The sequence below is a fragment of the Temnothorax curvispinosus genome, unplaced genomic scaffold (assembly GCF_003070985.1).
Source record: "Temnothorax curvispinosus isolate PA1 unplaced genomic scaffold, ASM307098v1 QBEX01005067.1, whole genome shotgun sequence".
NCBI classification, from domain to species: domain Eukaryota; kingdom Metazoa; phylum Arthropoda; class Insecta; order Hymenoptera; family Formicidae; genus Temnothorax; species Temnothorax curvispinosus.
Genome location: NW_020214847.1, coordinates 1 through 18827, shown reverse-complemented (window position 1 = coordinate 18827; position 18827 = coordinate 1). Strand labels below are relative to the sequence as shown.

The 18827-nt window shown below is 42.5% G+C and overlaps 2 protein-coding genes across 4 annotated transcripts in view; one reads left to right on the top strand and one right to left on the bottom strand.

Annotated features, from left to right (window-relative positions):
• The window catches only part of LOC112454424 (paired box protein Pax-6-like), a 94851-nt gene extending 76139 nt beyond the window's left edge, over window positions 1-18712 (top strand). For 2 of the 3 annotated variants that reach the window (XM_025015808.1, XM_025015805.1), the window contains one exon: window positions 18225-18712. In XM_025015808.1, the coding sequence (XP_024871576.1) occupies window positions 18225-18517 (293 nt within the window). In that variant the 3' untranslated portion in view covers window positions 18518-18712. The remainder of the gene's footprint in view (window positions 1-18224) is intronic. The other variant, XM_025015809.1, reaches the window with a different exon arrangement.
• LOC112454423 (hyphal wall protein 1-like) lies at window positions 381-2849 on the bottom strand. The gene is made up of 3 exons (XM_025015804.1): window positions 2806-2849; window positions 2097-2642; window positions 381-964 (listed from the first exon to the last, which is right to left on the bottom strand). The coding sequence occupies exons 1-3, from the start codon at window positions 2809-2811 to the stop codon at window positions 518-520; spliced, it is 999 nt and encodes a 332-aa protein (XP_024871572.1). The 5' UTR covers window positions 2812-2849; the 3' UTR covers window positions 381-517.
• Window positions 18713-18827: the final 115 nt, after the last annotated feature.

Sequence of the window (18827 nt, the reverse complement as noted above, 5' to 3'; positions counted from 1 at the left end):
TTGCCGGTTGCGCCAAGCGAGATATTAAATTTCTGGAATTTTGCGGTTAGGCACGTCTACATGCCGACGGGTCCCTCTCTGTTTCTCTCCCTCTGTTCCTTCCCCTTCTCTCTCTCTCTCTCTCTCTCTCTCTCTCTTTCCTTCTTTCTTCTTTCTCCTTATCTTGCCAATATGTCCACGTCTAACGCCCACAATCGCATGCTGAAGAAACTTGTTCAATTATAATCCCGCCGTGGAAAGATACCGTATCCATTGAAACGACTTTCGCATGTACGAATTCCTAAATTATTGATTATCGATCATTTAATTACGTCACCTCTGATACCTCTGTAATTTCTTTAAGAGCTTTTAAGATGACATAATTTATTTAAGCACAGCGAGACATTTCGTTACTATCAACTTTATTGCGTATCGTCAGCTTAGCCTAATTGTCAGTATATATTTAATAATCTATGTAACATGTACAATGCAATTTGCAAGAGTCGTCACGTCGTAGTATCGGGTGGTCGCGTTTGATTTACTGGAAGGTGAGGAGGAATCGGGAATCGGCTGCTGGCGCCTGATAATTTGCCGTGTAGGCAGTGTTTAGGGGGTTGATCAGGGGTATCACGCGCGAAGGGTTGTCGTACTGGTACTGCACCTGCGCGGCCACGGGCTCGATCTCGAGTTTCTGCGGCTTGGTATCCGCGGGTGCGACCGGGGCGACGGACAATTGTAGACCAGCTGGCACAACCTGCAACTTCTGCAAGGGCGCGTACGCGTAGATCGGACCGCGAAGAGGCTCCACGTTCTCGGCGCGAATCTTGGCGAAGTACTTCATGGCCTCGACGTCCTGGCGGCTAATGTACTTCACGCGCTGAAGACGACCGTCGGGAAGTGCTACGTAGTACTCTCCGGATTGTTGAGGCTGCTTCTCATCGACGTCCTCGTCCTCGAGCTCGTTCACCGCGTTCACGGGCTCGGACTGAAACAATAACGTTGTAATACATAATGGATCTTTCTGTCACCAATTAGTCATTGGTGACTTATACATTGAAAGAGAGAGTAAAATTTTATTCATGTTGTCGAGACTATTGTCCTCTTGGTATGTGTGATGTAAATATGCAAAATCTACATTTTTTTCAAAGTAAAGTGCATTATAGTCGTAATTAGATTTTCTAGCAAGGTTTTTTGAAAATTTCTTAGAGTCGATTATATTTACAAAAACTTGTCATACATTATAATCTAACGCAAAGTCCTGCAAAGAGATTATTTATTAAATAGATGCGCGGAAATTACGTATGTTATATAAAGCGAGTAATTTTTCATTTCTCGGCAAGAGGAAATTTCTGTTTTCTTCCTGATATCTCGCCAAACAAGGCGTAGGCTCGCAGACGACCTCGAATCACGGGTGAATGCATTATGGGTTGTGTCACGCCAGCCTTCGAATTTGGTACGGACAGACACGTGCTCGAGCACCGCGATCGAAAGTAAACGACGCCTCGAATACTAATGTCGTTAGGACGAGAAACGACGAGAACGAGCAACCGTCGAAGATTGAAAAAGAGGAGCCTCAGTGTGCCAGTGCGATTTAAATTCCGAAAACCGTCTTCGCTCTCGTGTAGGCTCACATGCCAACTCAATGGTCCAGTGCGTTCTTTCTTCAGAACGAGATGATAAATCTACGTTACGTAATGTTATGTAAAGCCGGGGAATGCGCATATTCCACGTATGAAATTTTATCTATCAAAATCCCGAAATTTTCGGCAATTATAAGCTTTCTAATAAATTTTAGCTAACGAGATCGCGGTTAATTATCGTACCTCTATGAATAGGAAGATACAGAAACGTGAAATTTTCTTCAAAAATTGCATTTACGTTTAGCGTATAAAATAGTAATGTAACTTTCGATTAATAAAATATTTTATATCTATTAATTTAAATTTAATTTTTATTATAGAGAACTTCAAATCTGTAAAATTTGCAACATATGCCAATTTTACAGATTTGAAGTTCTCTATAATAAAAATTAAATTGAAATTATCTTATCTCATCTAGAATTTATTATCAAATACTTCAATAATTCCAAAAAGAAAAAAGATTCGTGCTTTACTCACCTCAGACTCAGTGATGCCCTGAACGGTAGATACTTCTTCCTCTTCGGTAGTATTAGGAGTCTCAGTCGTTGTGGCCTCTTCCGGTTCTCCGTATTCTCGTTGAGGATTAGATGGTGCTCCGTATTGCCGAGGCGCGCTTGGTGCTCCGTACTGTTGCCGAGACGTGCTTGGTGCCCCGTATTGTTGCCGAGGCGCGCTTGGCGCTCCGTATTGTTGTTGAGGCGCGCTTGGCGCTCCATATTGTTGTTGAGGCGTGTTTGGCGCTCCGTATTGTTGCTGAGGCGCGTTTGGCGCTCCGTATTGTTGTTGAGGTGCGCTTGGTGCTCCATATTGTTGCTGGGGCGCGCTTGGTGCTTCATATTGCTGAAGTTGTCTTTGAGGAAGATCAAAGGCGGGTCCTGCTGGTTTCCAGCCAGACGCGGGATAAGGTGCGGCCTCCTCCTGCTGCCGGGCGAAGTAATACTGTCTCTGTTGCTGATTTTGCTGGCGGTATCTCGGTGGCTCAGCGAGAACCACGCTAGCCAAAAGGACGATGCTGACGAGTACCTGTTTTCGAAGATCAATCGGCTGCATATTATTGCAATAAAGTTTAGTTCGGGTATTATATTCGCAAAAAAAATCAATCGACAGTTTTTTCACATTGCTATATAGCAATTGTTCTAAGAATTGGATAAAAAATTAGAAAATTAGATGATGAATTTATGACTACCTTCATCGTTGCACGATAACAGTTGGCCGGTTGTGTTGACGAGCTGACTGAATTCCGTCATCCTCCGTCGGTGGATTATATACACGGCGTCTCGTATGCGTTCTGCATGTCTAAGGAGGATACCCTGCGGTCGGGGTAGCGACGCGTTCACCGGTCGACGGGTGACATTGGCCTCTTAAAAGAAGCTGATGAATCCTCGATCATTGTTGGCTCATCATTCGGCCGCTCGCGCGCGTTCACCTTCGCCTTTGTCGGCGAGCGGGCGCCTTTTCAACAAAAGCGACGCTCTTCAATGCTCGGCATACGACCGACTATTTCATCCTCCTCAGCTACGAATTCCGCCTTTTCGCACGTTGTGTTTGTTCCGGGCGTACGAGGCGAAAGAAATCGCGCTTCTGTCCTATCGACGATTAAATTTAAAATGGATTGAACGTGCGCTCGCGTATGCGCTACGCCGAAGATTCACCGTTCGTTCAAAATGTATTTTCGAAATACATTTATTAAACTTTTTTACGTAACATCATTTTAAGATTAAATTGCATGAGCATATCGTTTGAGAAAAGCTTAAGTTACATTTTGGCAACGAAACAAAGCTAAGATTCCATTAAAAGGAGCCTAATCGAAGTTAATTGAAGCACAAGATTTTTTTATTCATGTCACGTTATTAGTGTCTCGTTTTTATTCAGATAAACTCATTATAATTTATAAAACGAGCACTACAGGCTCGCGCAAAACACGGTGTCCATTGCCAAAGCGTTTTGTGTAAACAGAATTTCTATTTTTCTTTTGAATTTTAAGAAAAGCGTCTTTGACTCATCTAATCCATCATCGACGCTCTCATCCGCCCGTGACCGATGATCGGGTGCTTAACACATTTCATGGGTCGGAGCAAGGCCGTGTTATGCGACGCTTACGTCGTCGTAATTTTAACTCCGGCTCATCATGCGTGGCATGCGTCTCGTACGTGTCGACCATTCCACACACGGATTTCGCCGACGAGCCGCGGCGACGGCGACACGGCGCGTGACGCTGATTCGCGCTAATCAATTCACCGGCGTACCCGATCTGACCAGCATCCGAGAAATGAGGAACGCGGATCGTCTCGATGCGTCACGCTCGGGACGATTGGGACGATCAGGGTCGCTCGATCGTCCGATCGATCGATCGCGACAATAGTTTGGAATTTATAATGATCGATACCACTCGCCTCACCTCGAGATACGCGTACGTGCGTAAAACGAGCTCCTCGATCGATGTCACATCGTTCGTACGAAAGGAGACTTTTGATTGGAACTATGTCGATTTTTGGGCGACTTAAACCCAGGAAACCAACGTCTAGTAGCACATTCTGAAGATTAATTCAATGTGATCCGCATCTTTTACCGTTTTGTTCCTGAAGCTCTTAGAGAGTTTTTTTTATTAACATCGCTCGATTTTATACTTTTTTTATAAATTTTCTAATTACGTTATAAAATATTTAAAAACTAATGTCATCAAATATCATAAATATACAACTAAGTATAACATTTAATTTGTAATGTAGCTCTCTTTTTTAAGTACGTGCTTCGACTATGATAATTCAATAGGATATTGCTTTTAAATCCTTCCGTCCAAACAGATCTTTAATGAAATGCATTCCTCCAAAAATTGTGCCTTGCCGAGTCCTATATACAGAAGACGGTGGAGAGAGATCTCGATTCGCGGCCACGGAAATCGCGATACGCGAATACCACTCTCTCCGGCGCGACGCGAAATAACGCGGCCTGCATTGGGGTTGACGGGGGGAGGGGGACCACGAGGGGAGTTGAGGGTACACGAGGGGGGCCGATCACGGTGGTAGTCGCGCCGGGCCGAGAGCGGCAAAGGAGAGGGACGGCACGACGGCGGCGGCGGCGGAGGGGTGGGCCCGGGCAAAGCAAATTATTCACACTCAAACGACTCCATTTCAATATCGGGCCGAAGCCCAGGGACAAAAGAAGGGCGAGATGCCTGTCTCCCTCCAGCTTTCGCTTTGCGCTGCTGCTGCTGTTGCTGGCTGCTCGCCGCTGCCCGCCACTGCTCTGGTGCCTCTGTCTGCAGCCTGCAGGCTTAACTCTCTTTTCCCCTCTCTCTCTCTCTCTCTCTCTCTCTCTGCACCCTCTCCCTTTTATCGTGACCCTTTTCTCTCTCTGTCTTTGGCGCGCGCGTTCTCTTCCTCTCCCTTTGGTCTTCTCTCTCTTGTTGTTCTTGCTGTATCCTATATTCTTTTCTATTCTTGCTCTATCATCTAACTCTGGCAACATGACCGCCCGACAGTGGAAAACATCGGGAAATATCGCGGAATCGCGACCTCCTGACTTTTCGCGCCGAGAACTTTTAGCGGCTTTGATTTTGTCTCTTTCGGCCATTATCATACATATAGCATATTCGGTATATGTATATTAATTGTTAAAACTAACAATGCGCTCTCTATCGAATGCGTTATTTCAGCATACGTAGATATCTTTCATAATTTTTCAGATTTTAGAATATATTTTTTGTAAGACAACTCTCTTGCAAATCTGTTAGAAGAAATCTCATTTCTCTTATCGATAGGCGATCATCGGAGATCACTATTATAGCGTGTAAATCTGTGTTTTTAAGAGGTGCCGAAATGGCAGTTGGAAAGTCGGGACTTCAGCTGCACGAGCGAATGAAAATGGAAAGACGAGGGAGAGAGAGTGGAAAGAAAAAGATATACGAGAGAAGAGAGGACGGCGCGGCGCGCAGGTTTGAGTCCCGTAATTGAATATATTTAAGCGCGGGAGGGACGTTTGTGCGGATTCTCGGCTTACAAGAACCCCATGCCGAGGTAACGTCTGCGAGTAAACTGGATTAATCGTCTATGAAGGGAGACCGTAACCCCGCCGCATTCGTTTGCAATCAGATCCCTCCGGGGAACGCGAAACAACACCGCTCGTTGTAGCGCGCGGCCTTGTTTCCACTGCAATTTTACATCGATCATCGGCGAGCAGATAGGGAGAGATCATCGGGTCGGGTGCTGAAATAATTCACATTTAAGATGGATCAACATTTCGGTGAGAATAACACGGCGGGAAAAATATGCAGCGAGCGTAAAATAACTGTCGAGCCTTTCTGAAATTTTTTACAATGTCAATGTTTACGAACTGTAAAATTATATAAAAATCTAAAATTTTTTAGGATGTATTAGGATCTGCAGTAATCGGGGAATTAAGTACATATATTTTTAAATAAATGTAAACCATAAATAGTTTTTAATTTAATAATTAGTTACTAATAATTAATAATTACTTATAAATAACAGGTGCCAAGTTAAAAAAGATTATCGACATTTGTCATAATTGGGAATATTTATAATAATAATTTTTAATAATCAAAGAATATATTAGAAGCGGTTAGTATTTTTAATCGAATATTTATTAATTATTATATAGATATTAAATGTTGCTTCGAAATTAGCAGTAATAGAATTTACGACGTGAATAGAAGGATGCATTAAATGAAAGCCAAAATATTATCCTCGAAAAGAGACTAATTGCATAATCCACAACCACAAGTTTTCCTCAAGTTTTGCTCTCTCCTACATAAAGAGCTCAGGCCTATAAAACATAGCGAGATTTCTCACGAAATCGCTATAAAAGACGTGTCGTAATCAGAAATGATGTCCGTCACGTTCGCATCGTCTTACAACGACCGAAGTGTCTTTTTGATCCACGATACGCCTCCAAGGAAATAAATGAACCAATCTACATGCAATCTGCGCACCTTATCTGGATAATTAGTTTAAAGAACTCGCGAACGCGGTTGAATGCTTAAATAAATACCTTACACTTTTCTTTTCTGATGACAAATTTATTAATTATCTATTTAAGCACCAACAATGCATCTATTAATCATAAATTACTGTCTTTTTTTAGTTGGCAACACTATTTTTAATATATATATGCAAAGAAGAAAAATTAAATTAATTAATTTTAATAATTAATTAAAGCGATCATGTCGAGCCTAAATAGGATTCTAGAGAGATCTCAAATAATTCTGGTTTACTTTTTAAAAGTTTGTAATTAGTAATAAATAACTGCAAATAATGGAAAGATAATTTGTACCAGTATCGAAAATTGTTTCAATTACGCATCATAGAGACCTCAAATGGTTCCGCTTGGGTCGTTCGAATCTTTAAATATCTTATTGTCGATCTGTCAAGATCGTCAAAGCAAAACCGCCGCTTGCCGCGGGATTTTATTTCAAGCAGCACCCTTGGGAGCCACGGATGCCACGGGGGTGCGTAACAGCGTGCAAACTGTTTGGCTACCAGTTGCGCGCTCCCAGAAGGCTCGTTTTGCAAGTCGTAAACGAATTAAGGCCTTCGCCGTCGGCACCGCGCCGCGTTCAACCATCGGGGAGAAGTTTCGAAACCGCTTTTGATTTACATTCCGGTCGCCTGTCATGCGCGGCTTGTAGCATCGCCGCGAGATCGTTCGCGGCCACACGCCGGTTAGGAATACGACGGCTTCGATTCTGAGCCTTCGCGCTAGCTAGATTAATAATCACGATTTCGTTTGTAAAAGACTCCGCATAATTCTTATGATGGACTTATGGAAAATAACTTTCGTCGAAATCGACTGTAACTTCGTTATTTTATAGTTTATAATGTTTATATAATGCCGATAAAAAGTTAACATTACCACAACTTTCACATATAAATGTTTGACTTTTAATAAATAGCCAAATTAATCCTATACATATATCTGATTATTACTAATCGCATAAAAACATCTCAGGAACGTGAAAATAGAGAATATTTTAAATAATTCGAGCTCCATTTTTTCATTTTCAGTAAAGTGGATGGGAAGGAAAGGGGAAAAGTATCGGTAAGACTTTTTCGGCCATTAAAATGACAAACATGTTCTTAATTTCTAAGTCATTTTTCTTTCATATTTGCAAATTAGATAAGTAAAATATATTTTGTCGTGTCAAAATACCATATTTTTTTATTGTATTCTGATGCACAATAATATTACAAAGTCGCGATTAAGTCACTCACGCACAACACGCAGCGGTCGCGGTTTAAATGAAAGGCGCATAAGTTTCTTATTTCGTGTCGAAAGAAAGAAGAAAGTTGCGTTGACAGTCAATATTTATCACATTGTTATTACAAGAATCTAAAAATCAAAATCTTTGCAAGCATAATGAAAATTAAAGTTACTTCCAGATGACTTTTATAAAATTAATTTGTTACAAGTATTGATCACCAACGTTGTTACAAAACAATACGAAAGATACGTTAATGGCATTGTGGACTCTCTTCATATAGTATTATTTATAAATTTAGTCACAAACATATTGTAGTTAGTATATTATAATTATAATTTTACATTTTCAAATTTTATATAAAGTGCATATATAGCTGATTAGAGATATTGTATTTTTTGTTAAAATTTATTTTGCAAGCAAGAGATCGAGCTGGCAATATGGCTTATTTAAAAACGCACTAAAAACGTCCAAACGTCTATTGCTTATGAATTATGATAGATACTTGCATTGCTTATACTGCCAGTGACGAAGAGACGTCTGCGACATTGTCGAATTAACGCAAAATGTGTGAAAGTCAGTCAATGTTTGCCGGTTTAACCAACTATGCACAGGCGTCGCGGAGTTTGCCCGACGCATTAGCGCGCCTCGAAGTTCAACCCCTCGCTCATTTAATCGCTCTCTATCGTAGTACTTCCGTCCTTACATACACCGTCGCCGATAAAAGAAGAACGTGTCTTCCACGTGTCGCGCTAAAGCCTGGATGAAAGCCTCTTTACGTAGAATAGATATTTTCCGTCACAAAAGACCGTACTTTCTTTTTCTTCTTTACATCTACCCGTTTTTAACGGCTGAATTAAGAATATCCTTCAGCTCCGTATTACAAGTTTAAAATAAGTCTGCTTAAAAATCATTTTAATACTATTCGTATTTATCGTGTAACGAAAACATAAAACTTAAAATAGAGAAACACAAGTAATAGAAATATGCCTTCTAAAGCTAGATATTTGTGTCTAATAATATTTTTGCGTATACATTTTTTCCAGCTCAGTAAACTGCACGCCGAGTCAGTCTACACTCCGTGACGGGCGTCTTTATTGCTTCAAAACCATAAAAAATGGAAAATACCGAATTTTTTAAATGACAATTGACTTGAAATTTTTCAGCAGAGGTGCGGAGGTGAAAATTGATATAAAAACATTTAACAAATAAGCATTCCTCATTTGTTCTCGTAAATACCGGGAGAGCGTTACTTTTCTTCTGGTTAGCGAGTTTCTCGTGTCATCCGTGTTCGAATAGTCGCAAACCGGCGCGGGGGCGCGAATCGGGGGTAACTAGCTCAGTCATGGTGTTCCGCGATTCGAGAAAAGTCTCGTGGAAATCGGGAAGAGAGGAACTACGACGTGCCGTGCGTAAACGGAGCTTAACCGCATCGCGCAGGGTGATGGAGGAGAAGGAGGATGAGGAAGGAAGGAAGAAGGAAAACGGGGTGCGCGAGATCGGGTAAATCGAAGGAGGAGGAGGAGGAGAAAGAGAAGGCAGAGGAGGAGGGTGTGGAAGTCTCGAAGAGGCGAAACTTGCAAAAGTACATCGCGGCTCAAGAAGCCGGAAGTAATCGCGCGAGTTCCGTGCGCCGCGAGATCCGCGTTATCGTCGAGCGATTTCACGGCGTTTAGTGGTTGGCGATCCGTTGTTCCGCGCGACGCGTCGGATTAACAATAAGAAGAAGCGAATTAACGTGCCGCCCGTTGTAACAACCCCGAGAAATGCATAACGGCAAGGTGAGATTCGCTCTCGTAAGATTTGACGTGCACTTTATATCGCGCGAAACCTTTCGCCAAGTCGATTTGCGTCATTATTCTTCGAGCACGATCCTTCCGATTTTTCATCTTGTGTGCCCATTTTCTTGAAATAAACATTTAACAAGACTAATTCGGATGGTATTTCTTACTTTAGCTTGAAACTTACTTGTTAACGAAATACGAACTCGAAAGAACGGAATAAAAGGTTTATTAAGATTGCTTGGCAAATCTAGCAAAGTTAAAAATAAAGTGGAAGTATTTATTTTAATAAAATATTTAACAAAATTTGATTTATATACGAAGAATTGTAAACTAATATTTAATCAAATTGTGCGTAAGAAGATTTAACAAAAGAAAATAAAATAGGAAGAAAGAAAAAACCGCCGATTCGCAAAGAAGATTTGGCTTTCCGTCGGATCTGCGTCGAAGCAAAACTAAGAAAAGATCGTAGACAGAAACCCCGAGGGAAGAGAGAGGGATATGGTGGTAACTGCTGGAAATGGGGAGGGAATGTTACAAATGAATCGCGTAATAATCCTTATAGCTGTTCTCCACTGCTTCCCCACCGCCGTGTTCTCTTCATCTGCCTCCCTCCTCCCTCTCACTCTCTATAGGAGCTGCTTATGTATTCCGGTGTACGGATGGTTGCACCGCCGCTAATGGAGTTTCCAATATTTTCCTTTCTGCATCGCCCGCGCTCCTCTTTGCTTGGTTTCACGCGCTTTCTCTGTGGATCTCGTCCGCGTCCGTTCGTTTGATCGAGTCTCGAACTTCTTCCCGCGTGTTCGCCTCCGCATTTGTTCGGTTAATCCGTGGAATTAGCATTGCTGTTGTTTAACCCTTTGATGTGCTCTCTTGGGGGTCAAAATCAGCCTGTACGCCTCATATAATTCTGTCATCGTTCATCTTTAGGGATATTGCCTTACTGAGTGTTACATTAACATACATTAACATCAGAATATTCAGTGAAATTGCAAATATTTGATTATTATTTTATAAAGATTACATTGTGTATTAAATATAAAGTAAAAATTGGACTGTGCATCAAAGAGTTAATTAAAACGTTGGAAATAGAAGTCATTATGTTCATACAGTTTTTTATTCGTATATAATTTTCATTTGGTTCCATGTTTGCTAACCACAATTTAAGTAGTATACCGAGTTCTTGATGCAACTCAATAATTAGTAAGTTAAATGCAAGTTAATTATTAATTAGTAAATAAAGTATAAAATTTCTCAAATTTGAAAATATCATTATTCTTATTCCCGTTCAATTTTTAATGACATATAATTTACATGAAAGAAAGTAGAATTTATTTAACACTTTACCACTTCAAAGTGTCGTTCATGATGTAATGATGTATAAGTATCGTTCATGATTCAGCTATTATTTTACAACCATTTAGCGAATTCCAATGATTCTCATCAGTAGTGTATTAGACATTATTTACAATATATTACGATATATCCTGCAAAATCAAAAAGGCAACGTTATTTGTACAAATAATTCATGAAAATAGATATCGTTAAATATTGTTAAAGAGGGGATAATGCCATTGTCACGTTGTTATATCGATGCTGTATCGGTCAACGGGTCGAACGACTGGTGGGCGTATTAAATCGGTGCATATGCAAATGAGTGTACGTCGGACACGCGTGCAAACCCTTCGCGTTCACGTACCACTGGCTACCGGTGTCTATATCTCGCACACGCTCGCTAGCATTACTCGTGGTACGCTCGGTACCGCCAGCACGGTCCATATTCCACCGCTTAGCCTTTAATCCAGCCCGGGGTCGACACCTCGTTTCTTTCCGGCCATTTAACACGGTTGGAGAGCGCTTGTTCTGCCCGGAACTCGTCCACCGCTGCTCCTCGCGCGGTAAGCGCGTCATCGACGAGCCGGTGAATGTGTTAACCCTTTGAATACGACTTTACACGACCGTTGTCACGGTCCTATATCGAATTATTCGACGCTGTTAATCGCGACGGCGTCGGCTGACTAAATTGACATGATGGTTCACCTGCACCGCTCGCTCCATTAACTTGGAGCATCACAATAATTTTCAATCGTGTTGTTATATTTTGAGGTTTATTACTCGTGCTCAGGGCGCTTCTCCACTTCTATGACGACTATAACATTTACCTGAGAGTTACAATAATATGAATATATGAGTACTTTACTTACATCATTCAAGATGTTTATATTTTTTAGGCAAATGTCAAAATCACTTCGGTAGTCGAAGTTGATATGTTCTGCGCTGTTTCTCCCTCGCAAATAATATAATGTTCGTTGTCACGCAACATTTAGCGTCCCGGTCGGGAGACAGCACGAATCCCTTGGTATAGGTATAATCCGCGAGATACATTTCCAACAAGTACGCGTTCGAAAGTTCGGCGCATATTCGGCTTTAAGGGACGGAGAATCCAATAAATTTGCTCGTAGGATTAGGCACTAGGTCGAAGCGGATTATACCCCTTATTCCTATCCGCTCTCGAGCAATACGATAGCAATTTCGCAGCGAGAGAGAGAGAGAGCCCTCTTTTACCCCTCGCTGTGCTCTTATACAAACGTGTCCTGAAACATCGAGAATTCCTCGAAAATAATTTATCTCGCAATCCATTTCAAGTTTATTTGCAACAATATCAGCAAGATACCGTGATTTTTATCGGGTTTCTCGATCAACAAATTTTGTTTTCTCTCAACTTAACGATCTAACTGTAGTTAAAGTAAAATGATAATAATTAGCACGCTTAGATGTATCGGTATTCCTGGAGCAACGTAGTAATATTGTAGTGATTTAATTATTCTCAGTTAAAAAGTGTATTGTTTGAACTATTAAAGTATTAGCAAAATATGATTAATCGGATATAGCCATGTTGAGAAATTTGTCGTTTGCGTCACAGTTTTGTTTAGTTTATGCGCTGTCATCGATTCCGACGAGAACGTATTCTCGGCTTGTGCATCCTATACCTTCTATACTTCTTCCTTGTGTCTTTTTAGGTCCCACCATTCCCGCCCCCCTCGCGCCATTTTTACGACATCTGGATGGCCGTTGCTAACGCATCATGGCCGGCCATTGTCGCCGACTGGCTTTTCTAGTCGGGTTAAAAACGATAATCGTCATCCCCGAAGGGTGCGAGGTGTCACCCCGAAACGGGTGGTGCCCCGATCTGTTCTCTTCTGCCTTCGCGTGCACCGCGCACCTATGGCATCACACGCATAAGCGAGGGGAAGCGCGGCGTTAACCATGGGGTGGAATAGAAACGCTAATAAAAATGCGTGGAAAAAAAAAGGGCGGCCGCGGTCGGCATTACGCGTTATTAGCCGGGCCCCTAATAATAATGGCCGTCAGACTTTCCGCGCCGACGTTGACTCTTATTCGCCTGAACGAGCATCGCGCGCGCGTAACATCTGTATCATCGCTGCCATTCTGACGCCATTCGACGCGGAGTGCATCTGGTCTCTTCCATCCGAGGGCCGAGGCTTCCCTCCCTCTACGTGCCCCTCCGCTCTCATGCCTTCAGCCTTAGCACCAAGCTCGACATTTAGTCAAACTACCGGATTCGCTTTGTCACCTTCTACGCAAGGCAAACTTGAAAGATTGTGTGATGTGTAGATCTGTGGTCGATAACTTGAATTCTGATGAAGACTCATTTACATTAAGAGTTTATTCAAGAGTTTATGGACAAAGTCAATAAGTAAAGAAATATTTGGAAAAAGAGCAACTTTATTGAAAATTGCGCTACGTGAACGTATATTACGACACAATATCAAATTTCAAAAAGAATTTATTTTTTTTATTAAATTTTGCAAAATCTATATAAAAAGGAAAGAACGAACGAATTTTCTGACCCATTCAATATTAAATATATTTGGAAAGAGAAATTTCTTTCGGGAGATTCTTTGCTCGGCACAAAATAGTTCTTTTACACAACGGGTAGCATCGAAACGTGATTTAAGAATGAATTAATTCAAGGTGGGCAAGCGCGTTTACGCGCGTGTCGATCGTTCATCGATGAACCTCGAGAGGCCGGGTCTCTCGATCGTCGCACGAGCCGGAACTCTTTCGGATCAACGAAACGTGCCGCGTTAATCACGCCTCGGCGAAGCTCGCATCTGAAAATTGGCCACTTTGCACTTGCCACTTCGCATTCGCCACTATGTTCGCCCTCTGAAGAGGAGAGAACGTGCCTCTCTTCCGGTCTCGATCGGCACGATCGGTTGTGGCTCGGCACGCATGAGTGGACCGCGCGCGCCGTTTACCTACGCGTTCTCCATCGCGTAAGTGTTGCATTGTTTCCTCCGATCGTTGTCGAGAGTCGCGACCCTGCGACGCATGAATTTGACCCCGCAATAGTCCTCCCTACCAATGGTCGCAGGGGGGACGGCGGTAGTCCCGAAGTCAAGGGTCTTCCCTTGAGTGTTTTTCTTTCTTTCTTTTTTATTTTTTTTCTTTTTTTTTATTTCTTTCGTTCGAGTGACTCTCGTGAAGTCAGGAGAGCACGTGGGTAACAGAAACTTTCGAGAGAGGGAGAGAGAAAAAGAGAGTCTCTCTCGCCGTCCTTCCCTGTCTCGGTTTGTGACCGAAATCCATCCTCTCTCTTTCTCTTCGGGATCCTTTGTTTCTCCGCTCTTGTTATTCTTACTGACTGCGTTCGACGAGCCTATTCCCCCGCCTGATCGCGCGACGATTGAAAGTAAACTACCGATACGCTCGCCACAATACCGCGAGCTCGCAATAGCACATTGTCGCGGCCGTACACGTTCGCGCGACAATGCCGTTCCCGCGCGGTCTTTAAAGCGTTTAGCTAAGTGCACACCGCCCCATTGTCGACTTTAATAAACGCCTCTTCTTTCGCCTGTCGATCGCCCATTCGATTCTACGAGTCGCGCGCGACTCTTCGAACTCCGCTCGATAATCCGGCGCACTTTAACAATTACAAATCAATCTCGATTTATAAAACTGGCGAATATTGTTTCGAACTACGTGAAACATGTGCTGTCTTTTAAAAAACTTGGAAAAGAGCGATAGAGAGTAATACTTCTAACTAAACGATAAAGCAGAAAGCATAAAATGGATCTCTCCTCCCTCTCTCTCTCTCTTTCTCACTTTTATATTCCAGTTAACAATAATTATAATATTTTTTTAACAAATATATTTTTATATTTGAATTATATAACGAATACTAAAATACGTGATTATAACAGTAAATGGATATGAAAAATTTGATGCATCTTTTAATTCGTGAAAACATAAATTTTTTATCAATCTTGATTTATTATTTTTAAACTACTTGTATATATATACATGTATTTTTAGTTTATACTACACATATGTATAGATGTGAGCGTATAACAATTGCGAAAACGTTATTAACAATCTCACGCGAAAGAGATAGGTATCGAAAGAATATCGAATGCATTGGTGACAACGTTGGTAGATTAAACCTCGAATAGTTCCGCCATCACGCTCGAACGCACGCCAGTCCCGGTTGGTGGATAATTCGTTGAAGGAAGATACGAATGATCTGGTTGGGGCCAGAAACGGGGGAAAGAGAAGGGACGGGACACCGGGTGAGGAGAGGAAGAAGGGGCGAGAAACTGCCTGGCTGGCGTGGATTCCCCTTCATGGGTAAAATGGTCCCGCGTGCCTTCCGAATGTTCTTTAATACGGAGATGAACTTTAGGAGGGTTCTTCTCTCTCTTCTTTCTGTCTCTTTCTCTCCCATTTCTCTGTTTCTCTTCCTCTTTCTCCCTTTCTCTTTCCATCATTTATCGCAGCAGGTCGCGTAAACATATTTAGAGCCATGACACTTTTAGAATCTCCGAGATTTAGAGATTCGGTTCATTAAAAGGTACAAGCGGGTGATATGTCGCCGTCACTAAAGGGCCCGGGACGATAATTTATGTACGACCGCATCGAGCGATAGAAAGAGAAATGTAAATCACCAAATTATTTTCATCAAATAATAATTCACGCGTGAATATATCCTTGATGAATTTATGCGCTAACCGACTTATTTCAGACAGGACAATCTGATGTACAAGAATAAGAATAAGTATTGATTGATAGGTATTATACGAATAAAATTACTCAATAAAATTACTCAATAAACTCCTAAATAATACACGCTAATTTGTAAGATTACCGTTTACCGCTATATCATCAAAATCTCGAAATTACGAAAGATCTTTCTAAACAACTTGATACAGGGAAGTTTATTAACAATTCAATTATAAGATATTACATTATCAGGAATAGAGTGGTTCGGATCTATTATAAAAATGATACAGATAGTTTTGGTTGGCGGCTCGTGCTGTTCGGAGCCGATTTACTCCCTATACGCTTCCACGATAGGTTCTCCCCCTTAAACGCTCGAGTTCCGCGTCGGCGTTAAACTCGCGAGTAGGTACACCGTAGAAGCGATGAGCAGCGCGGCGCGACTTTGGCCCCGTGATAGTAAAGACGCAAGATCCAGCAACCGCGAAGGCCCGAAGTTGCTCCTCGAGTTCCGCAGGGTAGGGTGGAAGGAGGGTGGGACGGGAAGGGGAGGGGAAAGAGGGCTAAGGCGGTTTTAATTACCGCTTAAGACACCCTCGTAGCGTTAACCCCACGCCACAGTATAGATACTGACGGAGGGCCGCCCCTAAGGATATCGTTTGCAGCGCACGGTTACGAAGGAGCAACTCAGGGCTGCTGGATGAGGAGGACACAGAAGACGAGGGGAATTCCGGTGGGAGGGGGGAAGGAAGGCGAGGGCCCGGAGAACTTGTACGCCAACGTCGCACTCGATTCTCCTCGGTACGCCGGGGGGTGGAAGTTCGAGGCAACCTACCCTACCGAGCCGCGAGAACTTTGCCGCTACTAGCGTGGCCGTCTGCCAGCTATTTCCTCGAGCGAGTCACGTGAAAGAGGAAGACGGGGGGCGGGAGGCCTCGAGGAGCGGTTGTATCCCTGGGTTTTGCCGCTTATATGACGATTATTACGGACGTTTTCGTTACCTCCGAGTTCCGTGGACGCTTCTAATCTGATGTCATATATGGAAAACGTGATACGCTGTCCTACGATGACATCGGTAATCTTATCTTACACGATAACAGTTATCCGCGCAACTTCTCGACGTTACTCGTTATCGAGAGTAATGCAGAATAACGGCGTATCAAAGAACCAGCTATTCATATTGTAAATTTAATATTATCGGTATCTTCGCTGAAACTTCTTTGCAATCTGTTATCACGAATACATTGCGATGATAAAGACATTTGAATCAGAATCCGATCAATCCACTCTTATTTCTTATCGGAAGGTATTTTCCGTGATATTTTTAATTTTCCATATAGGATTAGTTTAAAAAACTCGTCAAACAATTTGAATCCTAAAGAGTGGTACAAAATGATACGTCTACAAATTGTATAATAATCAGATTAAGCCGATGAACAAAAAGTAAACTAATTCTTTATCGCCAAACATACGTATAACATTACGCGAATATGAAATATATGTAAACGAATTATGATCTCTTGTTGCTAACTGTACCATATATACGTGTAAAAATATATGGGACAAGATTGATTACATATAGAATACATAATGAGAGTCAATAACAGCAGCGTGTCATGTGTCACATCGAGCCAGACTTTAACTAGAGTTTCTCCAGGCGGAGAGGAGGTAGTCGCGGAATGACAGTGGCGTATCTCGTGGGGGTGGCCGGCAACTGGCGTCGGGACGCTCGTCGTCTTATCGGGCACCCCCTTGCCTATAGCTTCCTCCAACCCCCTTCCTCATCCTCTCCTCGTTCTATCCCGTGTGTCTCCTCACCGTCTCCTCCCCTCACCCCGTCGTCGTAGCGAGCCCGGTGACGCCTCGACGCGCTCACCCAGAAACCGACGATAAGGTTCACCCGGCGACGCCTGCCTATAACACCCGCTCGTCCACATACGCACATCGATACGTACACGCGAGCACACGTACACACGCAGATACGCGCGCTCCAGCGCACGTCGCACGTAGGGATTGATATAAGAAAGCCAGGAAGAGAGAGATGGGGGAGGGGTAAGCGCCGCGAAACCACAAATCGTGCGCCGCGTTATCACGCATGCTGACATCGATAATACATCGCCCATCTCCTTGTCGGGAAAGATTTCTGGAAGGCATTAACTTGCCCGGCAGTATCACGAGATCTGGAAAAGATAATATGGCCTATCCTGCAACTATCCTCTGCAATTATTGATTAATTTGAAGAAAATTTTTCGATAATTTCCGAAAAATTCTTCGAATTTCTTCGAGAGGGATTTTCGACTATTAGCGAGAATTGCAACTTTTAATATTCGACATCAAATAACTGTAGTAGACAAACTTTAAAGTTCTGGAGATGACAGGAGATGTAAGACTTGCACTTATAGTTAGTGTTTAAGTCAACGATAAATCTGTTTAATTCTATTCCTCGAAACTTAATTCGTGAAAGAGGTTCTTAGCACGAAATTATTGCAACTATGTAAAACGATGACAGAAGACTCGAGATTGGCCGTAATAGCCGTTCACGCGAAAGACGTTGATAATGGTGCACGATGCGTTTTATTACAGTAACCGAGCTTGAGGGTGGCGCGCACTCGGACGAGACGAACAGCGGGGGTGACAACAGCAATGCCGGCAGCGTGTCGGGCGGCGCCGATGACGATCAGGCGCGTCTCCGCCTGAAGAGGAAACTGCAAAGGAATCGCACGAGCTTCAGCAACGAGCAGATCGACGCGCTCGAGAAGGAGTTCGAGAGGACGCACTACCCGGACGTGTTCGCCAGGGAAAGACTTGCCGGCAAGATCGGTCTACCGGAGGCGCGAATACAGGTAACTATTCAGCGCAGCGTTGCACAGTCTTGACCACAAAAATGCTTAGAAAACGGACATGTATGCACTCAGAAAAAAAATATGCCAGCAACTAAATTGAAGAGAAATAGAAATCGTAACTATATGTTGTTATGAAATTGCAGTGAGAAAAATAGATAAGTTGCATGAATTGAAGAAACAGTAACGTCAATCATTTGTAGTAAATATGATGAGAATGGTTATAAAAAGATTATAATATCAAATAAGTTTAATAGACAAAAAATATATTATTATTAAAGAAAATGTCATGGGCTATCATTATTAAAGAAACATAGTAACGTTAATAATTTGTAATAAACAGGAT